The sequence below is a fragment of the Micromys minutus genome (genome assembly GCF_963924665.1).
Source record: "Micromys minutus genome assembly, chromosome: 17".
NCBI classification, from domain to species: Eukaryota; Metazoa; Chordata; class Mammalia; order Rodentia; family Muridae; genus Micromys; species Micromys minutus.
In genome coordinates, this window is record NC_137952.1 from 22,104,510 (window position 1) to 22,129,288 (window position 24,779).

Below are 24,779 nucleotides of genomic sequence, written 5' to 3' on the forward strand. Positions count from 1 at the left end.
TGGATGATGAGCCCTAGATCTGTTTCACTAGTCTTATCTGATAACACGTAGTATGGAGAACCTATGTCTAAGGTTCTAATTCCTCAGGTCTAAAGTGGGCCCTACCAATGAACAAGACTCCAGCGGAGAAACAGATGTGCCCAACGTGTGGCAGGGTGCATGCAACCTAGCATTAGAGAGGTGGAGGCAGGGGGTTAGGAGTTTGATGTCATCTTGATCTGCACGGGGAGTTTAAGGCCAGTTTGAGCTACATGAGACCCTAATAAGAAAAAAGGGCAAGCATGCTTTACATATTCTATAGAAAACTATTTTAATGCAGGTATTACGTCAGATACATTCAGCAATCAAAATTATTTTCTCTTCTGGATGAACAAATGAAACTAGAGTTTTTACATTTACAAATAAAAAAATATACAAAATAAGGAAACCAGCTAATAAACACAAGGACTGAACATTAGCTGGTGTCAGTAAAGCCATACAGTAAGTATGAAATTCAAAAGGTAACCTCATTTAGACTTTATAAATGGAATGTTCTAGGCTGTGCCGCAGATGGGCTACTTAGTCTCTGCAGGGACAGAAGCCGCATCTTGCAGGGTGACAGCTTCTGCTGCTGCAGTGACAAGCTCAGCTGCAGTAGCAATGTCACACAGGGCAGAAGTGTCTTCCGTCTGACCAGAGGCAGCCTCGGTCTGATTGGAGCAGTCAGGCTGAGACACTGGGGTCTCTTGACTCGGGCCAGCATCCGTTGGACTGGGTGTGAGGTTAGCTTGAGCAGATCCAGTTTCTTCTTCTGCCTCCATTTCTGTTTCTTGGCTCTGCACTTCCTCACCTTCTTCCACCATGGCAGGTGGTAGCTGTAAGAAAGTCTAATAAAAAAATACCAGGTGAACGTGTCAAGAACACTGGGTTCTGAAGGCATCTCTCATATTACACCCCTGTTATAGACTGCTTGTGCTACGGGTTTTCAAACACTGTTAGCCATTTGATAGGACTAATTTGGCACCTTGGAAACAATGACCTTGGGTCTGCTAATGCCAAAAAATATACCTACATGTCACAAATCAATAAAAACCCACATGAAAAGTTACAAGTTTTAAACAAAGGAATTTTTGATAGCGCTTCCAAGAAAGTGCAGTGGTTGGCTAGGATTAACTGCCACATCAGCTCAAGGTTCCCCTTCCCTGAGGCAGCCTGCGAGGGGAGTCAAAAGACCAGGACATGGCAGGGAAGGGGAAGGAAAGCTCAGGCCTCCAGTTTCTCTCAGTGCCTTGACAGCCTGGAGTGGAGCCATAGTTCCTTTCCTCCTGGATTTTGTTAGTCAGAAATTTGAAAATATTTTAAAAGCACTACTCAGAATAGCAAGGGGCTCTCAGAGCAGAGCTAAGAGATGGAGACATAATGTTCACAAAGGGACAGACTTGAAATTGCTAAGGTGCTAATTTTCCCAAATTGACCACAAACAATCTCACTGTTGGAGACATTCTATCTCAATCGCAGCGGGCTTTTGTAGGGCTGGGAAGTGGCCGGCTGAGTCTAGGTAGAAAAAGGATGGAACCAAAACATTCATTCTGTCTAATTTTAAGATCTGCTATGCTAACCACTGTAATGCAGGCAGCATGGAGATGGGGGAGGGACAGACAGGCACAGGGGACAGTGTGTGTTTGCTTTGTTACTAAGGTCACAGCTAGAAGTTCAAAGGAGAATAAAGTAGTCTGCTGAGGAAATGGTTGTCAGACTATAGAAGCTCCACATATGGGCAAATAATTACAACACTGCATGGAAACATGCCAGAAACGAGCTCATATCTACTCTAAGTGTAAACACCACAACCCACACTGTAACTGGAGGAGGGTAGTCTTCGTCGACTGGGGCTAATGTAGCTATTTTTAGGACATACAAGTAATGAGTCAAAAGAAAGTAATTTCATATATTAGACATTAACATTCAAAACTCTACTAAAGCTGCTTTAAAAGAAAACACATCTTACAATTTAGGAAGGAAAATGTGTCAAACAAATGTTTGATAAGGAACTTGTAGCTGGAATACAGAGAACTTCACAGAGCTCATTACACTAAGAAATTCGAACAGACTCATCTTCTAACAAAGAAAAATGATGCTCTAATGAGGAAAAGTGAATTCAAAGCAAACCGAGTCGACAAAGCCCACCGAGCTCACTCTACTGTCCCTGTAACAGACAGGCTTACTTACTGTGGCAAGTGTGGGTGAGCGATCACACTTGCACACTCCTGGAGAGGATAAATTCAGTTTGCAAAACTACTTTGAGAACTAGGCTGCCACTTTAAAAAGTTAAGCAGGCATGCGACTGATCAGCCAGACACTTTCCTCAGAGGTGGGAGTGCTAAGCCTTTCACAACAATTACTTTGTAACGTCCCACAATCTACCAACCACTGGACAACAATGACTTTAAAAACAAGGCCAGTAACAGCTGACTGAAAAGTAAGAGTGCATATTCTGGCATTAGTGGGAGTATCTAGAAAGCAGAGCCTAGTCCATGATGGCAGAAACCACACCCCAGTGGGCTTAGAGAAGGGCAGGAAGTACAAAGTGGCACAAGAAACTGGGGACAATGGCTATGATCATTATCTAGATTAAGATGATAGTTTGAGGAGTACATGCATATATGATAATACAGAATGCATCAAAGTGCATATTTTGAGCATGTGTACTTGATGCCAACTTACATCTATAAAGGCATTAAAGTATGCATGCTACATAAATAATAGTATTCAGCTGTGGATTCTCCATAACATAGTCCTAGTGCCATTCACTCTACAGGAGCTAATCTTGTGCAAACTCACCTGATGATAATGATGGGTAGTCTGTATCAAATGCATGTACATATTGTACACAAAATTCGCCATCTGGGGCATATTCTTTATTACCTGCACTTCATGGGGTGGTCTCTCTCCATTCTAGAAGACAGTAAAAAGAGAGTGAAGTGTCTAGCGAATAAAACCCAGAAGCCAGCACTTCAGCAGAGCCCATTTCTGATCTGTACGGAGGTCATGAACTCCACTGCCAGAGTCCAGCCACTGCCTCATGAAATTCAGAGACATGAAAGGCAGCACATTTCAGACTCGTTAGATTTTAATTCAGGCTTTGACTGGTAAGTAAACTAAGGATTTTAGTATGTGAACTAATACCAAAGAATAAGATGAAACCCCATATGTAGAGAAACTACATCAATATGGTCTAAAAGCAACAGTTTCCATCAGTGTCTAGAATCCAGAGAGGATCTACAATGTTTCAGAATGAAAATACGAGAACTATTTTTCCTATTTAAATTTTCTGAAGCATAAGATGTTAACATTAATTACTATTAACATGTGGCTATTGGCCATGGATGTACTATTTGAATCCCTGTTTTAAGCTCCGCAGCATCTGTCGGGTTCCTCTGAGACTGTACAGCACAGACCCTCACCTGCAGCTCCTGAGAGCTGGATTCTGTAGGTATACAGTGGGATGAGAGGACTTTCATGGATTTAAAGTCACCAGTAACGACCTCTGTAGCAGAAAAACAGCAAAGCAACTGAAAGAAACACAGATCTGTCCTTTTCTTTCAGCCACCTTGATAATCAATAACATTCCTATTTGTAATCACTGATCATACATAAAATCTTATCCTTTCTTACTGGAGGAACCCATGCGGAAGTGTATCAATATAAAAACAAGTTTTCCAGAAACAAAGGATCCCACCTTACAGTAGCTAGTATGTAGCAGTAGCTAGCATGTACTGGTAAGTCTATAAAAGAGCCAATGTAGAGCTGCAGGGTAGGCATCCAGCCCTCCCACCCTTCTCTCCTGTTTTCTCATAGAGGCATTTCTAAACAAATAGATAAGCAAACAGAAATGTCTTTAAAGAGAGTTAGTTAACATCACTATAGAACGAACACATCAAACAATATTTTGCTTGTTTTGGAGGAATGAAAAATAGGTTTACTGAGTATATTTATAAAAAATGTTTAAAAAAACTTTCTTAGACCTCTGGAATATTCCAGTAAGTAAACAAAGCAAATCGGTGATGTCTGTATCTGAGAGAAAACAGTTGTACTCAGAACAGAACCCAGTGTCTGCACCTTTGTGTGAAAGTACAGACTACACTATAGCTTGCCCTCTAGAGAGGAGTGAGGGAGGCGTGTCAGTGAAGGAAGAGCCTACAGAGGCGTCACTGAGAAGGAAGAGAAGGGGCGGGCGTGCAGTCCAGAGGTTGTCTGTGTCTTCCCTGCCCCACCTCCCCAGGATGCAAGAACTGAACCAGACTGCTCAGTTAGGTTACAGGTGATGGGTGAGCGGAGGTGCTGTGGGTTGATTTAGAACATGGACTCTTGCTCGACTGCCCTCAGAAAGCCTCCCAAGCAGATCTGCTGCTGAGATCAAAGGGGATAATGAATGTGTGCGGTTGATTCCCAATACACACTAAGTTTCGGGAAGTGTTACCAGACATTACTTTTATATAGTTTAGTTCTTTGGTGTAAAGAGCATTTCGTATCAGTGACTGGGTTTTCTCCCTACAGAGGTCAACTGTAAGAGAACCCACTGCCCCTGTGGGGCACACGGCTCTACACAGTGACGAAAGGCCTACCTTTCTGGAGGTTGGAAAAGGTTCTGTTGGAATAATATGCAAATGCAGTGGGCGGGCCGTGAGCTGGCTGAAAGCAGGAGTCAGTTCAAAGCAATTCTGGAAGAGGGATACTCGAGCGAAGATATAAAGGCCAAGCCTGGCTCTTGACATGGCTACTACCAAGCGGCGCACATCCCTTTAGAAAACAAACAAAAATCATTAGTTTGAAATTAATAATGTACATATGCAACCTCTTTCCTTGTTTAAACTATTGTACTAAAATCCTTAAGGACTTAATAACCATAAAGCAAATTAGTATATTGATCACTAAACTAAGTGAGTGCTTCATTGCTAACACCCTTGTTAGTTACTGGGCCTGTGTGCCCATACAGGAGACAAATAACCAATGCACTGGCTTAAAAGATCCAAGTAGCCCTAACAGGATCATATGGCTCAGGTACAGGAACTGACCACAGCGTTCTCCTCACTATGACAACCACCTTCTTTTACTTTTCTGCCAACAAATTCCCAGGCTCTATAAGGGAAAAAATTTCCTCCTAGAAAATTTGCCAGTTTATTAGAGTAGAAATTTCTTTTGCTTCTTTTCAAATTCTTAATATTAGAGTTATGCAGAGATCCCAACTGCCAGTGTGCTAGCTTCTGCAAACACACACACACACACACACAACACACGTGTACATATATGTATGTATATGTGTATGTATGTACGTATGTATGTATGCATGTTCCTAGCTGGTAGGTGCTAGAATCCCTTAGCATTAGTCTTTTCACAGAAATAGAACAGTGCTGTCTAGGAAACAATGGAGTGGTGGAAGAAGGAAGTGCCTTAAGCTGTTTTTGAGGAATCCCTTTCCCACTGTGTGGTTTCTCCATCACATCTGGAGGCTCCATCTCCAGCTCAGCATATACACACTGCTCAGGTCCTTGTGAGCGGACATTTTCCAGCCTTTGGCACTGTAGCGGCTAACAGTTTTACAAGTGTGGTCCCATAGCACAGAAGGGTGGAATGGACTTTTTGGGCATATTCGGGTAAAGGCATCTTCATCTTCCCAAGTCATTCAAATGTGTCTCACACTGGGCTCCAAACTCCTCAAGGTTAGAGACTGCAGCTAAGTTGACCCCTGCATATCCAGAAGCTAGCACACTGACAACAGAAGGACAAAGGAGTCTTTAATCAGAAAACTTGGAGGTGCTTGATGAGATCACTTTGAGTCACCCTCTATCTATTATAAGCATTTTTAGTTTTCAGAAAATTAGGCCGGGATCACTACAGAATTCAATTTACTGAATTAAAAAAAAAAAGGCTTATTTTTCTTGTATGTGTATGAGTGTTTTGTCTGAATGTATCTAAGTGTATGCCTGGTGCCTGCAAAGGAAGACAAGGACATAACCTTAAGCATTCCCACTTGAAGCCCAGAGGTCTTAGGTCAGCAATGATGGCCATTCAGACAGTAGTTACATCACTGTGGGAAAGACCTAACATGTTTGAAACTTCAATGAGCAAACATAAGTTAATACTGCTATCATTTTGTAACAATTTCTGAAAACACTGTTGTCTTTGGTTACTCTTACATAAAGACTATCAGTCTAATAGAATCTGACCCAAGCTCGAAGAGATCTAGACTTAATGACAATTTATGAGAGTTTCAAGAACCTTTTCTTTATACCCTTCGAATAAATTAAGACAGCGAACTCTGGCTCTTCTGAGTTTTGCTAGTAAGTCACATGAGATGAAGATTTATATAAAACCAAACGGCTGCTTTGTAATAAGAAGATATTACTCCCATAAATCTCTAGTACATAAATACATCACAAAAATGATAAAAATAGGTTATTGTTTGTTTGGGCCATTCTTAATCCTGGGAGAACAAATGGCTCCTTTATCCTCTCATGAAGCTGAAAGATAGTGGGGAGAGAAAAACCAGAGGCCTTAGGCGCTAAAACATGTCCCATAGAGGCCCCTTCCCCTTTGGCTCCTTTGATTTGGACACTGCTTCTAACAGATCCAAGACTATCAAGATCCTATGGCAGAAAGCTATCTCTGCATGCCACTGAATGCGAAAAAGTTACACTTATTACATTATTAGTTAAACATTCAGCAGTAAGAGCATTGATAAACCACATACTGGATCTCTTGTTATTCCTACAAAAAGTACTACAAGCTGCCATAATGATTAATTATAGCAATTAATTGAACAAATCTAGAGCTACTTTGTCCCTGAAGCTCAAAGCTGAAACAGACAGTAACCTTTAGTAAGAGTGTAAAGTTTGTACCCCACCTACCTCAAATGGCCCACAGCCCTGGTCCGCACTAGAGAAAGGAGGATGTAATCATTCTGTTGACCTTGGAATCTATCAACAGTTGTCACCTAGGAAAAGAAGGTGGGGAATGTGGTATATTTTCAAAAGCACAGTAAGGCACTATCCTAACAAAGCACTAGAGACACACATCTTCCCTCTAAAATGGTCTCAGAAGTAACCCAATCATGTCAACTCTAACAAGTCAGTGGGTGCCACTAAGCAAGGTAAGCATCCTGGACCGTGTCCTCCAGCAACTCACACTCTACAGACCTGTCACAACCATGCTGACCTACAACTACCCTCCCTGGACACGACCTGCTTCAGAAGGCAGGCTATGTCCAGCTTATTCAGTGGAATCCCAAATACTCAAGCGTACAGCAGAGTATACTCATATACTCACTTACTAATCAATGTGTAGCCCTACCATTTGTCCACACCACTCAAAGTGAAAAAAATCTTCCTAGCACTCTTTACTATGAAGGAAGAGAGGTTCGTTAAGATTCTAGCCACTAATTTTAACTCTTAGGCCTTCATCCCTGCTCTATGAATTCAACAAGTTTACTGCTTCTATTACGTATATCAACATTTATGTTCCCTCTGATTTGAGGAAGTCTATAAAACACTTCTTTGGAAGTGGACTTCACAGAGGTACAATTTATGTACGAGTTCTGACAATATATACTCCTATACACTCCTACACACCCACTACCTCCACAATGCCTACCACCTCATGCCCCATGGTAAACAAGCAGACAACTTCCAGCTCCAGGCAGTGCCTGATTACTTTCCTTATTTTCTGCAGGCTCTGCACATGCATACAAGTAGAACCGTAGTTTTACACTCAGTTTCTGTCAAAAGCATGAGGCTTTAGTGGCTATTCCATGTTGTACAGAGATGCTCACTCCATCCTGCGGCTGAGCAGCCAGGCTCGCACTAATGCATGTGCCTGATACTAGATGTCCTTTTACTCTAGGGATATTTAAAATAAAGCTGCATTGAATATTGCAATATTTTTTGTGGACATGTTTTCATTGCAGAAAGCAGAACTGTGGGGCTTTGTTAAGTGTATGCATGACTTCATGAACTGTTAAACTACTTCCCAATGTTTCTGAATCAATTTATATACTCACCACTGATATCCCAGGCCCCAAGATCCAGCTGCTCCACTGCCTGATACTTTTACAATTTTACCCATTCTAGATAGTGTAGAAGTTGGGATTACAGGCATGCACCACAGTGCTGAGTTTAAGTGGTGCTGAGAATGGAACCCAGGGCTTTATGAATACTAAACAAACACTCTAGACTGAACTGTATCCCCCCTCCATTACTCTGTTTCCATTTACCGCTTTCGGACAGCTAATGAGGGGAGAGATAACTAATTACAGGAAAGGGATACTTTACTGACTATGTATAGGTCTTGTATGAAATATGTCCAACTCACTTGCCTATTTTGTACTAGTCTGTCTTATTTAACATTGTTTTTTTAATCATAAAAACTGACATTCTGAAGTAAGTCTTTGGTTCTCACATGTAGTCACTACACATGAAAATTCTGTTGCCATCCTGACCTTCTGGAAAATTTGTGAGACAAAGTGGAGCAATATAAACAACATGTGATGAGTACAAACTTCTCCTTGACAAAAAAATGACTATGAAAACACATTCCAGTCATAAAACTACCTTGTTTGGCCTTCCAATCAGTGGATTATTCCCACAGCGCCTATTGATGATGTCCCGAATCAGGTGCTTCTGCCCGTTGTAGGTTGTTAGAATGCTGATCTTGTCTGCAGGGTACCCGAGCAAGCACATGTACATGAAGAGTGCTACCACATACTCTGCCTCCCCAAGGTTCTGGAATGCAAGCACAGCCACGTCATATATCCACCCCTTTGGTTCTACTTCACAAAGTGGCTTACCCATCCATCACCTACTTACTTTGAGTATACCTTAAATAAACTTCATAGGTGGATATTTTTGATTAATTGAAGGATAGTCTTATTCTAGGTTAATACTGACAAAACCTTAATGTTTGTAATATAGGACATAGAATTATCAACTAAGAGGTTAATATTCCTAGGACCACAATAACCATGATATATAGTCTATATAATGTACTATAACTGCAGCTGTTCCAACAAATATAACACCAAGGGGTAAATTACCCAAGGAATCTAATGGAATGAAAGCTGACTGCATGTGCACCGAGCTTTCCCAGCCTCTCGAGCTTCCCGATGCTTCTGTGACTTTGATTCTGCTGTTTTCCTGTGGCCACCTAACTACTCACCGAGGTGAGGAGACGTACTCTCAAACTGGTAATCTGTTTACTGCTAAATGAGAGATTCTGCTTAAAGATGATGACATAAAGCTTAAAAGCAAGGGCTTTGCTGAACTTCAAAGTCAGAAATCTGATCCCGAGCTGTTTAATCCAGTTCAGCAGAGGCTGAGTTCAGGCGTCACATGGGAAAGTAAAGCAAGCAGGCATCATGGAAGCAAAACACAGAGATGAGAAGCCAGATTCCAGACAAGGGCAAGAGGAAAATTACTGGACGAACTTCAGAGACACCATTCATATCCAGGTTCCTGGTGACAGACAGTCTCAATTATCTCTTTCATTTAAATTCTCTAGTTCTTTGGAAGACAGGAGACAAAAGAAGCCACATGACTGTGTAAATCTCCATTTTCTATATTGGTAGCAAAACACATTTATCCAAGGATCAGCTCTAATATAGATAAAAGAACAAACCAGGGACCATGAAAATAGCCTTATATAATAAATGCTAAGGCTGAATAAAAGCCAGTTTTGAGGATTCAGGTATTTAAGGCAAGATTAATATACTGAGTTATCAGCAAATAGGAACCAGTTCTTTACTAAGAAGACTGTTTAGTTCAGCACCCTGCCTGAGTCAGATGTGACGTTTAACAGGAAAAAGCGTGTTTTGTAAACACTTTAGAAGCTGGGCCACGTCAGTCACGGTTGCTTCAACTTAGGGACTTTTATTAAACTTTCTGTCTAGTCTCTCGGACACTAAGTTTTAGACATGTATTGCTTAAATGAACAGTGATCACATTTGGGTGGATAAGGTTTTTAATACTTCAGAAATACATTTTCCAAAAATAATCATCATTTGAAAATGCCTTTATTTCTAGATATACTGAAACCTCACCTGGAGACAGAATTAACAAATAAGGAAAGAAATGAGTAACTTGGATAATGTTTCAGGTTAATACTATCATGTGGATCAGGCAAAGACTTGGAAACACTGCGTGATGAGCCATCAGGAGACAGCACTCTTCAAAGGCAGGTATCAGGAAACATGTGTCTCCTTCAAGTAAGACTCTAAGTGACCTGCATTTAAAGGTCATATACGCCCTGCATCTGCTCCATCATCAAGAACTGTCTGACAGTCATTTCTTACAGCTAGGAATTTATTCCTTTAGTGTGTTTTTCTGCTGGGGTAATAGTTTTAATTAACTTTTAAAGGTTTGCTTTGTGAGGGATGTAGGTCTGGTGAGACTGCACTGAGTAACCCCTGGCGTAGAGAAGTCTGGGCTGAGCACGTGGTAGGTGCGGCCCTCCGGTTGGTCCAGGGGAGCAAAAACTCTGCTGTAGGGACTCAGTTTCTACCCTGAAAGCCCTTGCGTGTAGACCAAACACTCAGGCCATTTGCTACCAGGAAGAGTGGAGATCCAGGGACACAAGCCAGGTACACAGGAGAGACAGGAACCAATCACTGACAACAAGACAACTTATAATCACAGACAGCAAGATGGCAAGAGGAAAGCAAAAAAACTAACCCAATGGAAACCAAGACAACCGGGCAACATGAGAACCCAACTCTCCCATCATAGCAAAGAGCAGAATGCCAAACACTCCAGAAAAAGAGGACTCAGACCTGAAATCATACCTCAAGATGATGATGGAGATCTTTGAGAAGAGCGTGAATAACTCACGTAAACAAGAATGGGAGGAAAAGCATTAAGAAATAGAAGCTTTTAAAGAGGAAAAAAAAAAAAACACTCAAAGAAATCAAAGAACTAGAGGAAAACAGAACCAAAGATATGAAGGAATTGAAAAAGGAATTTAAAATGGAAATGGAAACAATAAAGAAAACACTAAAATAGACAACGCTGGAGATGGCAAACCAAAAAGAGAAATCAGGAGTCACAGATGCAAGCATCTCCAACAGACTACAAGAGATGGAAGAGAGAATCTCAGGGGCCGAAAACAACATGGAAAAAACAGAAAAAACAGTCAGAGAAGATGCAAAAGCCAAAAAAGGTCCAGGAGATCCAGGATACAATGAGAAGACCAAACCTAAGGATAATAGGAATAGAAGAGGGAGAAGAATATCAATTAAAAGGCACAGTAAATATCTTCAACAAAATTGTAGAAGAAAACATCCCTACCCTTACAAATGAGATGACCATGAACATAAAAGTAGCCTACATAACTCCAAATAGAGTGGACCAGGAAAAAAATTCTTCCTGAAACATAACAGTCAAAACTTCAAGTGCCCAAAGCAAAGAAAGACTACTAAAAGCAGTAAGGGAAAAAGGTTATGTAATGTATAAAGGCAGACCAATCAGAATCATACTGATTTCTCAACAGAGACTATGAAAGCTAGAAGATTCTGGACAGACATCATGCAGACCGTAAGAGAGCACAAGTGCAAGCCCAAATTGCTATACCCAGCAAAACTATCAATCACCATAGATGGAGATACCAAGATATTCCAGGACAAAACTAAATTTACGCAATATCTGACCACAAACATAGCACTACAATGAATTATAGGTGGAAAACCCAATATAAGGAAGAAAACTACATCCTAGTAAAAACAAGAAAATACCTAAGCAAGAAAACCAAAAGAAGAAAGGCACAATTCACCTCTAAAAGCAAAAATAGCAGGAAACAGAAACTACTATTCCTTAATATCTGTTAACATAAATGGACTCAATTCCCCAATAAAAAGACATAGGCTATCAGACTGGATACATAAACAGAATCCAGCATTTTGCTGCATACAGGAAACTCATCTCAGAGACAAAGACAGACACTATCTCAGAGTAAAAGGTTGGGAAAAAAACCATTCAAGCAAACAGTCCCAAGAAACAAGCTGGAGTAGCCATTCTAATATCGAATAAAGTAGATTTTCAACCAAAAGTTATCAAAAAAGATAAAGAAGGACAATCTTTATTCATTACAAAGAAAATTTATCAGGAGGAACTCTCAATCCTTATTATATATGCTCCAAATACAAGAGCACCCATATTCATAAGAGAAACCCTACTAAAGCTCAAAAAATACATTTCACCCCACACAATAATAGTGGGAGACTTCAACACCCCATGCTCATCAATGGCCAGATTATGGAAACAGAAACTGAACAAGGATGCAGTGAAACTAGCAGAGGTTATGAACCAATTGGAATTAATAGACATCTACAGAACATTTCATCCTAAAATAAAAGAATACACCTTCTTCTCAGCACCTCAGGCACCTTCTCCAAAATTAACCATATAATCGGTCACAAAACAAGCCTCAATAGATGTAAGAAGACTGAAATACTTCCATGCATCCTATCAGTTCACCATGGTCCAAGGCTGGTCTTTAATAACAACAAAGACAACAAAAAGCCCATATACACATGGAAACTAAACAACGCTCTATTAAACAATAGCATGGTCAAAGAAGAAATAAAGAAAGAAAGGATTTTCTAGAATTTAATGAAAATGAAAACACAACATACCCAAACCTATGGGATGCAAGGAAAGCAGTACTGAGAAGAAAACTCATAGCTCTGAGTGCTTCCAAAAAGAAACTGGAGAGAGCATACACTAGCAACTTGACAGCACAGTTGAAAGCTCTAGAACAAAAGGAAGCAGATACACCCAAGAGGAGTAGAAGGCAAGAAATAATCAAACACAGAGCAGAAATTGACTAAATAGAAACAAAAAGAACCATTCAAAGAATCAACAAAACCAAGAGCTGTTTTTTTTTTGAGAAATTTAACAAGATTGATAAACCCTTAGCTAGACTAACTAGAGGGCAAAGAGAGAGTATCCAAATTAAAATCAGAAAGGAAAGTGGAGACATAACAACTGAAACTGGGGTAACTTAAAAATTCATCAGATCCTACTACAAAAGCCTATACTCAACAGAGCTGGAAAATGTGGAGGAAATAGATGAATTCCTAGACAGATACCAGATACTCAAGTTAAACAAGGACCAGGTAAACCATCTAAATAATCCCATAATACCTAAAGAAATAGAAGCAGTCATCAAAAGCCTCCCAACTCCCCCCCCCCCCCAAAAAAAAACCCAGGTCCAGATGGGTTCAGTGCACAATTCTATCAGACATTTATTGACAACCTAATACCAATACTCTCCAAATTATTCCACAAAATAGAGTCACATGGAGCACTACCTAATTCATTGTTCAAGGCCACAATAACCCTCATTCCTAAAACACAAAAACCTTACAAGGAAAGAGAACTTTAGACCAATCTTACTTATGAACATTGATGCAAAAATATTCAACAAAATCCCTGCAAACTGAATCCAAGAACACATCAAAATGATCATTCACCATGATCACGTAGGCTTCATCCCTGGGATGCAGAAATAGTTTAATAAACAGAAATCCATTAACATAATCCACCATATAAACAAACTCAAAGAAAAAAACCACATGGTCCTCTCAGTAGATGCTGAGAAAGCATTTGACAAAATTCAACATCCCTTCATGTTAAAAGTCTTGGAAAAAACAGGAATCCAAGGCCCATACCTAAACATAATAAAAGCAATATACAGCAAAACAATAGCCAACATCAAACTTAACGGTGAGAAACTTGAAGCAATCCCACTAAAATCAGGGACTAGACAAGGCTGCCCACTCTCCCCCTACCTATTCAACATAGTACTGGAAGTCCTAGCCAGAGCAATTAGACAGCAAAAGGAAATCAAGGGGATACAAATCGGAAAGGAAGAAGTAAAAACATCACTATTTGCAGATAACATGATAGTATACGTAACTGACCCCAAAAATTTCACCAGAGAACTTCTACAGCTGATAAACAACTTCAGCAAAGTAGCTGGATATAAAATTAACTCGAACAAATCAGTATCCTTCCTCTACTCAAAGGACAAACATGCGGAGAAAGAAATTAGGGAAAAGATACCCTTCGCAATAGTCACAAAAACTATGAAATACCTTGGTGTGACTCTAACTAAGCAGTGAAGGACCTATATAACAAGAACTTCAAATTTCTAAAGAAGGAAATTGAGGAAGATCTCAGAAAATGGAAAGATCTCCCATGCTCATGGATTGGAAGGATCAACACTGTAAAAATGGCCATCTTACCAAAAGCAATCTACAGATTCAATGCAATCCCCGTCAAAATTTCAACCCAATTTCTTCACAGAGTTGGAAAGAGCAATGTGCAATTTCATCTGGAATAACAAAAGACCTAGAATAGCGAAATCCATCCTCAACAACAAGAAAACATCTGCGGGAATCACCATCCCTGACCTCCTGACCTCAAGCTATATTACAAGGCAATTGTGCTAAAAACTGCACGGTACAAGTACAGAGATAGGCACGTGGATCAATAAAATAGAATAGAAGATCCAGAAATGAGCCCTCACATATATGGTCACTTGATTTTTGACAAAGAAGCTGTAAACATTCAATGGAAAAAGGACATCCTCTTCAACAAATGTTTTTTATCTAACTGGCACTCAGTATGCAGAAGAATGAAAATAGACCCTTTCTTATCTCCTTGTACAAAGCTCAAGTGCAAGTGGATCAAAGATCTTCACATTAAACCAGGCACACTGAAACTATTAGATGAGAAAGTAGAAAAAAAAAAAAAACCTTAGAACACATAGGCACAGGAGAAAATTTTTTGAACAGAACACCAATGGCTTGTGCTCTAAGGTCAAATATCGACAAATGGGACTTAATGAGAATGCAAAGTTTCTGTAAGGCTAAGAACACTGTCAAGAAAACAAAATGGCAGCCAACAGATTGGGAAAAGATCTTTACAATCCCATATCTGATAGAGGCCTAATATCTAAGATATACAAAGAACTCAAGAAGTTAGACACCAGAGAATCAAACAATCCTATTAAAAAATGGGGTACAGAGCTAAACAAAAAGTTCTCAATTGAGGAATATTGAATGTCTGAGAAGCATCTCTGGAAGTGCTCAGTATCCTTAGTCATCAGGGAAATGCAAATCAAAACAACCCTGAGATTCCACCTCACACCAGTCAGATTGGCTAAGATCAAAAATTCAGATGACAGCAGATGCTGGCAAGGATGCAGTGTAAGAGGAACACTTCTCCACTGTTGGTGGGGTTTTAAACTGTTACAACCACTCTGGAAATCAGTCTGGTGATTCCTCAGAAAATTGGACATAGTACTACCTGAAGACACAGGTATTCCACTTCTGGGCATATACCCCAGAGAAGCTCCAATATACAATAAAGACACATGCACCACAATGTTCATTGCAGCTCTATTTATAATAGCCAGAAGCTGGAAAGAACCCAGATGTCCTTCAGTAGATGAATGGATAAAAAAAAACTGTGGTATATTTACACAATGGAGTACTACTCAGCTCTTAGAAACAATGATTTTATGAAATTCTTAAGAAAATGGATGCATCTAGAGAATATCATCCTGAGTGAGGTAACCCAGTCACAAAAGAACGGACATAATATGCAGTCACTGATAATTGGATACTAATCCCAGAAAGCTCTGACCCCCAGAAACAACTCATAGACTATATGAAGTTCAAGAAAAACAAAAGGCCAAAAAAAAAAAAAAATCATTATGTTTAATCTTTACACACCAAGAAAACTTTGACTATTTCCAGATTACATCTTGTTTTACATGTACTTTATGCTCATTGTAACTAGTAAGATTTTAATGCACACTATCAAACCTTTAAAAAAATCAAGTACTGACAAAAATGTATTCATATACTTTTATGCAAAAATGCTTTTAAAATCTGTACATTTATGTTTTTTAAAATAATGTTGTTTAATTTTAAAAAATAGTTTAGTTTGTATATATGTTCTCTCTCTCTTCTCCCTCCCTCCCTCTCTGTCTTCTCCCTCCTTCCCTCCCTCCCTCCCTCCCTCCCTCCCTCTCTCTCTCTCTCTCTCTCTCTCTCTCTCATTAAGCTGCCTTGTGCCCTGGTCCTCTATGAGATTTTTCAAGTGCATATAACTAATGTGCCATCTCTCTACCTCCTGGAGCACTCTTTTTTTTTTAGTACATTGTTTTTATTTACTTATTTTTTTTTCTCAAATCGATTGTTCTTTGTTATTTCTGATTCAACAAGGAAGCTTTTTCTTACGTTATTACAAATTTGTCAATATTTGCTTTTTTTCCTTTCTACCAAGTTTAGTTATTCTCTGTGTCTTTGACCCATCTGAAAATGACTGCTTTTGTGTTGTAACGAAAGGCTGCAATCTCTCTTTTTCTTGGTAGCTGGTCCCATGGCTCAGATGCACTGCTTAATTCCACAGCAGTTCAGACAGGCTGTAAGAGAGAAACTGTGCCGCGCACTCTGGCTTACCTGGTAGAAGTAAGGGTTAGGCTCTGACTCCCCCACTCCCTGAAAGTCTTCCACGTTGATGAGCTGGAAGTCGTACAGCAGGCCAGCGTTGGCTGTGCTGAACTCTGGCAGGAGCTGCACGTGCGGCAAGTTCCCTAGGTTTTTGTAACGCCAGTTGTAGAGGTTACACAAGCTGTCCCAAGACAAAGGCCCCGAACACAAAGATTAACATGGTGGGACCCTTCAGTACACAAACGGACATTGTAGTTTTAGTGGACAACTTAGTCATCGTTTTAGAGACAATACTTTGTAAACTTTAAGCTCCTTGCTCCAAGTAACCAAAAGGCAGGGGACTGCAGATGTTTCAAGGCTGACAGCTCTCCTGTTGTCCTGTGTAAACTACTGCTACATCATAAACTACAGAGCCAGGAAGGCCTGTAAGTAGCAACACTAGGAGGACCTGTGAAGTGGCTGGCTTTCCTTATGCACTTAAGAACCAGTGTTCTCCCCTTGATCACTTTTGCTTTAGGTTTTATCAGTACATGAGTGTCGTGTCTTGGAGAGAGGATAAAGTGAATCCTTTTCAGTCAGTTAATATCAAGTTAATGAAAAAAGTAATTCATTAGGTCAACATACAGACTTGTAGGACAGTTCCTAGATTTTTAGAGGCTAAAACTTTATGTAAAAGATATTTATCTTGGAGTGAATCTTCACCTTGCCCTGGCTCTCCCTTGAGCATCGAGGTCCACAGTAGGAACTCCAACCCGGACAAAGCGAGTAAAAAGAGACTGCTCCATATTGGAATACTTCTGGAAGGCCATGTTCTTAATGACTGGAGGCAACTGGTGGTGATCACCAATCATAATCCACCGCTTCAACCGGCTGAATCCGTCTTGAGGATTCTAGAAACGAAAAGTAAGGAAGCACCTAAGTAGCTCAATTAATACATTACGGATGGTTTCTAGATCACCACACACAAGATCTGTTCATCAGATGACATCATTAACTTACAGATCCTCACCAGCTCTATAAAGGAGCCTAGTGAATTTACAAACTGGGCTGGCACTGAAGCAAGGGTGCCAGTGCTCCTGACTGAGTTATGAGCAGGAGTAGGTGAAGGCCTCAACAGGACAATCAGAAAAGACACCTTGAAGTAGGAAGAAGCATGCCCAGGGATAGAAGTAGAAAGATCCCAAAGTGAACACTGGTGTTAGAAGTACGCGCCAAGAGGTTTTGAGAGAGAGCTCGAGAGTAAAACCATAATAGCTTCATATAATACTAACCTCAGTTTCTTACTCTACATGGCCTTTTGTACAGGAAATAGATCTTACACTGGACATAATAAACATTAACTTTTATATGATAGCATATATATATAGTAGTTTTGATAACAATTTATCTGAACATTAAGTGATTTTAGTATTATATTGATAATTCTGTATTTTGTTTGTAATGCTTCAATAGTAGAGAATATTGTATAACGAGAAGCATTCTCAAAATAACACTACTTGGTTTTAAAATTTAGTCACACAATTATGAAAAGCAATGTATCCAAGGAACATCAGAAACATCTGTAGAAACAACTCTAAGAAAAGACAAAATAACTCATCTTCCCTCCAAATTACCTAGTAATATAATTTTCCCGATTAAAATTCATCTTTATTAAAAACTATGTTGTAGATATAAACCATGGACAATTTTCATTTTTACTTTTTTTTGAGACAGGGTCTCACTATGTAGCTCTGACTGTCCTGGAACTCATTATAAAGATCAGGCTGGTCGGTCTTGAACTCACAGAATTCCCACTTTTGCCTCCTGATTTCTGGGATTAAAGCCATTATGCCTGGCTTAGGCCATGAATTTTTAAATAGTATGCCCTAAGGGAATACAAAGCCATGGGTGAAATAGTGGAAGAGTTTACAGGCGGCAAACAGAAAAGCAAACAGAGATATCAGGCGAGCATGGAATCACTACCCTAATTTCAGCTTGAATGCCCTTGGACCCTTAATTATGTCTCTGACCTTCAGTTCTTACCTGCAGAAGTAGAGGGATAAAGGTTTCTATCTCTAGAATCTGGGCAGCCTCTTCCATTAAAATGTTGTCATACTGAAAAAGAAAATCTTGTCAAAGAGTAGCTGACAATCCATGCAATTATCACCATAAGCAAAACAATGGTCAAAAGGTCTTAATCATTTCACATTAAGACTGCAATGTATCAAATACGCAAACAAGTTCGCAGCCTAATTGGTTAGGCTCATGTCCTTAACCTCAGGTGTCCCAACATAATCACTGCAGTTTCACATTGGTTCTTTCCAATTTAGTTCTCCACATTCTTTGCAGGTTAGTCAGACTGACTGCACATGTGGTCATTTGCGTTAGTACTGTTACCCTTAGAAATCTTCTTCACTGCAATAATCTGCTTCTACCTCAAACCTGGATCTCACACACTGCCAAAGTTTATCATATTACCTTCAAGCTGGCTCTGAGTTTATTCTCCAGGGTCCACTCTCCAGAACTACCATTACTAATGGTCCAGGAATCTCTACCATTCCCTTCCTGTTCTAAGCCACTGATGGTCAAAGAATCATCATGTTTTTTCAATTCTTCAAATTCTTTTATGGAAAAAATAATTCTTAGACATGATCCATTCAAAGGAGTTGTGGTCTGTCTCAAGTACACACCTTAAATTCCAGTATTCTGGAGTTAGAGACAGCTAGATCTCTATGACTTTGAGATTAGCCTGGTGAATACATAGCAAGCTCCAGGCCAGCTAAGGCTAATAGCAAGGCCTTGTCTCAACAAACAAACACTGAAAAAGTAAAACATCAAAATTAAAAATATTTTTTTTAAAAAAACCTATCTGCATGGAATAACTTTAGAGCTTATCATTTTAAGTATTAAAAAAGACCAGCAAAATTTTGATAAACAGTATTTTTAGACTTCATACAATGCTACACACAAAACAAGCTAAAAATTCTAGTATTGACTATACTGATACCCTTTGTTATTAAATTCATATAATTTAATACAAATGTTATATTGCCACAGATATATATTAATCCCAAGAAGAAAATATTCTGGTGAAAAATTCTCATGTGTATCTTGCAAAAGGACAAGGTCACACTTGGTGTTATATCTGCCCTGCCTTGCAGCTGAGGAATCTTCTCTCTAAGATACAAGAGTTCTACCACCTTCCATTTACTTGGTACTATCTATCATTCAGTGAGTTTATGTACCTTAAAATTGTTCGCTACTTTCCTCAACAAATGAACTGCTACCATTGTGCTCAAACCAGTACAGAGCTCTTTCTCAAACATTGTGCCAAGCAGGTACAGGTTGACAGATCTGTACTCAAGTGGTTAGTTACTTGCTAGTAGTGACAAAGACTGAAAAGTCAAGCTTATTACTCAATTGTCATGTTCCACTTCAACTGCGTCATAAACGTCAATCCTGCTCATGTTTATCAGACAGTAAGTTATCTTAATATCTCACTTGATGGTATAAACAAAATCATTCTACTACAGACAATGGGGATTAGATACATGTTTACTTTGTGAATAATGTTTGTAGATAAATGTGTCGGGTGAAAAGGATTATGAAATACTACTTTCATAACCTTTATATCTGTTTAAACATATTTTTAAACAAGTGATACTCAGTAAAGATGAAACCTTAACAATGATGGTCTTGTTAGACAATCAAGTGATTGATGTGAATTTATAGACATATTACTCACAAATTAAATTATATTTAACTTCATTAATCATATAAATGTTACATTACCATCCACTTTTAAAAGAGACCATTAAAGCAATTAATTATATATGAGACCTTTCATAAGAAGTGAACCAATCTAGATCATGACCAAAAGAAAAAAGTAAAGAAACAGAAGCCCAATGAGGAGATGAACTAAGGATATAATTCTTTACCTTGAAACCCAACTTGACCAAGTCATGTCGTTTCAAGGCAGCATGAGTACATGTCATAGCAATGATTTTGGCTTCTTTCACCAAGAGGTACTTAGATCTGTCCAGCCCACTGCGAAGCAGTTCCGAAGCTCTGAATTCCTATGGAGTGAGCCCCAGCAAGATAACTTTAGGATAGTCATAGTCCATGTGTATACAGGCACAATCCACCCAATCAGACAATTCTTGAGAATATATTACATATTTATTATGTAGTTATGCATTATTAATATATACATTGACATAAGCCAAGCCTAGTGAACTATAAGAAAATACTAAGATATGGCTAATGATTTACAATTTTTTGACGTTGGTGCCATCTGAGTTGAGGTGATATTCAAGCTACAATCTGGACTTTCTTGTATAAAAACTATTTTCATTATAAAAAAGCATGGAATAAAATACCAACCAGCAATAGCTGCATTATTCAATGTAAGTAAAGAAAAACTATTTCATATATTCCTATCAAATAGTAAATAACTGGTTGTACAAATGACAGGCCTAAAGAGCTAGCCAGGGGGATGAGCCAGTGTAGACACTGGCAACAGCAAGAAAGTCACTGTCACTCCTACAAGGAAGGATCAGAGCCCAGGGACTCGGGTTACCCTGCCTGCTGGAACTGTGGTAGATCAGTCTAATGGAAGCTGGAGGGACAGATGAGATGAAACCAAAGCAGAGTGAACTTTGCTTTGTCAAACTCTGGTTTGTCTCTTCTCAACTCCTACCATCTCTGAAGATATGTTTAATACAGCTAAGTCAGCTGACATAGAATATAGGGAGGGCCTTGAATCTGCAAGGACCAGTCTGAAGCTCAGCTGTGGCAGAGGATGGACAGGTATGACAGTAACAGGTTGCCCCAGACTTGAACATTACACATACCTACATCTATTATTTTTTTAGCGTTTTGTTGTATTTTTCATATAAGTATTACTGTTTCAGGTGAGATAGTAATTACCTCCTCCTCTATACTCCCCAAAGCAGCTGCTACTACACATTAAGTAGTATAATTTTGATACTAAAATTTTCAGATACAATATTATTATTTTATATAGTCATCTACCTATCCATAAGCTACCAAATTTACCAACTATGTGCCAAATACTAGGGAATGGGATGGAAGCATATTTAGAAGATAGAAAAGATACAAAGTCCCCCTTCTCTGTACCTAGAGTGACACTTTCCACACATTCTTACTAAGGAAACAAGCCTCAATGTGGCTGCTTATAAGCCTGCTGCAGGAAATGTTTGTCCTGGGGATCCCTCCTGGATCTACAGCAGAGCCTTCTCTATCTGTTTAGTAAGGATCCTCACTTCACTTTCATATCAGGATCAAGCATCCTGGTTAATATAGGAACCTTCCTTTGTGTCTCCTGATCAACTATGAAACAACTTATCTCAAATTCCCATTCGAAGAATTATTGCTGCGTTTCCTGATGGAGGACTGGTGGTGTAACCAACCCTGTTGGCAGACTGCTTGCCGACTGTGCGCAATGCCTGGGGGTTTCAGCCTTATTGCTGTATGAGCCAGGATTGGTGTACACCTGCAAACACCTACAATTCTACTACTCAGAAAGTAGAAAGGCAGAAAGCAGAGGCTTAAGGTCATGTTCGGCTACACAGTTAATCTGCTATGAAAGAATAAAACAATCCCTGACGGAAACATCATTTTCTTAAATAGTAGTACTCTTTAGACTAAAAAAGGCAGAATAATAGAGATATAACTCATTTTAATTCTTGCTTATTTCTTAACTATAGCTGTATCTGGCTGAGTGTGACAGTGTATGACAGTACTTATAAGGCAGAAGCAGGAAGAAAGTTTTATGCCAGCTAAAACCAACATAGTAACACTGTGTAGTCCGTCTGTCTACCTGTCTCTCTCTTGCTCTCACACACAGTAAATATTTTCAAAACTTTTTCTTAAAACTGACAATTTGACTTGCAATATCTTATCATTTAATTTACCTCATTAAAAAGATAAACCACAAACTTTTAAGGAAAGATGAACACAAGTTGAGAAACCTTACCTCAAGCTGAGTGAAGATTTTCTTAATATGTCTGAAGCACCCTTCAGCAATTTCCATGTCTTCTTCATAAGACCTGCCTTTAAAGATGGGCTGAGGGGCATTGGCAAAGTACTCGTGGAAGGGGAAGAGCGTGGCGACCTCGGCAGCGTCTGGGCTGGCGCCCCCTGTGTTCCTCACTCTGCTCATGTATTCCTCCCAACGGGACATGACCTGCAGGAAAAAAACTGTGTTAGACCTTCCTGGCTAGACTATGCTTTGAATAAAGCAAGGGGAATCTGGAGAAAATGAACTAAACAGTTGGAATCTAAAGTGGACAATTTGGTCCAGTGTGTATCTTGTTTGCTTCACAAAACCTAGAAAAATCTCATTTTGAATACACTCAAGTGGTTTGTGTAGCCACTGATGAGATTAAGCTCATTCTCTCATACTCATTCAGATTTTCAATTTTAGATCATTTCTAAAATATACAAATGGCAATACTCCACTGAAAGCAAGTTATATAAGTCTGCACTATTTGATTATGTCCTAACTCACTAGAAATTATTTAATAATGCAAAGAACTTACAATTTATTCATTTCTGTAGTCCTGTTTCTCAATAGTTTTCATGCTCAGAAAATTAATCTTAACAATGTCACAGCCTTAAATTGAAATCAATTACTAGCTATGACTGAGTAGGTAGAATATTTAGTTACATTCCTCTAATGAGAGAGAGAGAGAGGGGTGGGAGAGAGGGAGGGAGGGAGAGAGAGAGAGAGGGAAGGAGGGAGGGAGAGAGAGAGAGAGAGAAAGAGAGGGAAAGAGGGAGGGAAGGGGGAGAGAGAGAGAGAGGGAAAGAGGGAGGGAGGGAGGAGAGAGAGAGAGAGAGAGAGAGAGAGAGAGAGAGAGAGAGAGAGAGAATATGAAAATAGCAAGAAAGGAGGAAAATGACTTCAATGGCCACAATATCGACCTTAACTTGGAGCTGCTTACAAAGAAAACAGAACCATAAACAAAAACACAATGCCTAGTGAGGTGGCTCAATGTAAAGGTGCCTGTCACCAAGCCTATGACCCGAGCTTGATCGATGGAGTCCACAGTGTGTAAAGGGGAACCAACTCCACAAAGCTGTCTGCACATACAAAATAAACAGAAAAAGGCTAAAACTGCTGAAGTAATAATAAACACAAAAGGTATTCAAAATAGTTTTTGAAATGCCATATATTTTAAAGTACTAAAACAACAGTAACCTTTCAAGAATGATCTCTAGAACTCAGACTACTTTCCTTCTAAGACAAGTCTTATGAAGTCTCACTTTAAAGATCTCCAGTCATAAGATCTCCACATAAAACCAGGTACACTGAAACTATTAGAAGAGAAAGTGGGAAAAACCTTAGAACACATAGGAACAGGGGGAAATTTCCTGAACAGAACACCAATGGCTCATGCTCTAAGATCAAGAATCGATAAATAGGACTTAATGAGATTGCAAAGTTTCTGTAAGGCTAAGGACACTGTCAAGAAAACAAAACAGCAGCCAACAGATTACGAAAAGATCTTTACCACATCTGATAGAGGTCTAATATCCAATATATACACAGAATTCAAGAAGATAGACGCCAGAGAATCAAACAATCCTATTAAAAATGGCGTATAGAGCTAAACAAAAAATTCTCAGTTGAGGAATTCAGAATGGCTCAGACGCACCTAATATCCCTAGTCATCAGGGAAATGCAAATCAAAACAACCCTGAGATTCCATCTCACACCAGTCAGAATGACTAAGATCAAAAACTCAGATGACAACAGATGCTGGTGAGGATGTAGAGAAAGAAGAACACTTCTCCACTGTTAATGGGGTTGTAAACTGGTACAACCACTCTGGAAATCAGTCTGGCAGTTCCTCAGAAAATTAGACATGGTAGTACTTGAAGACCCAGTTATTCCACTTCTGGGCACATACCCAAAAGATGCTCCAACATATAACAAGGACACATGCTCTACCATGTTTATAGCAGCCTTATTTATTATAACCAAAAGCTAGAAAGAACCCAGATGTCCTTCAGTAGACAAATGGATACAGAAATTGTGGTACATTTATACAATGGAGTACTACTCAGCCATTAGAAACAATGAGTTTATGAAATTCCTAAGAAAATGGATGCATCTAGAGAATATCATCCTGAGTGAAGTAAGCCAGTCACAAAAGAACACACATGGTATGTACTCACTGATAATTGGATACTAGCTTCTGAAAGCTCTGAATACCCAAGGAACAACTCACAGACCTTATAAAGCTCCAAAAAAAAAAAAAAAAAAAAAAAAAAAAAAAAAAGGCTA

At 39.3% G+C, this 24,779-nt stretch overlaps 1 protein-coding gene across 1 annotated transcript in view; it reads right to left on the reverse strand.

Moving 5' to 3' along the window:
- Positions 1–321: 321 nt before the first annotated feature.
- The window catches only part of AQR (aquarius intron-binding spliceosomal factor), an 80,529-nt gene continuing 56,071 nt past the window's right edge, over positions 322–24,779 (reverse strand). Inside the window, exons 26-35 of the mRNA XM_080931025.1 lie at positions 22,464–22,673; positions 20,404–20,541; positions 18,509–18,580; positions 17,189–17,376; positions 16,496–16,667; positions 8,586–8,756; positions 6,888–6,973; positions 4,605–4,779; positions 2,821–2,934; positions 322–866 (exon numbers count right to left, since the gene is read on the reverse strand). Coding sequence (XP_080787151.1) covers positions 555–866; positions 2,821–2,934; positions 4,605–4,779; positions 6,888–6,973; positions 8,586–8,756; positions 16,496–16,667; positions 17,189–17,376; positions 18,509–18,580; positions 20,404–20,541; positions 22,464–22,673 — 1,638 coding nt within the window. The 3' untranslated portion in view covers positions 322–554. The remainder of the gene's footprint in view (positions 867–2,820; positions 2,935–4,604; positions 4,780–6,887; positions 6,974–8,585; positions 8,757–16,495; positions 16,668–17,188; positions 17,377–18,508; positions 18,581–20,403; positions 20,542–22,463; positions 22,674–24,779) is intronic.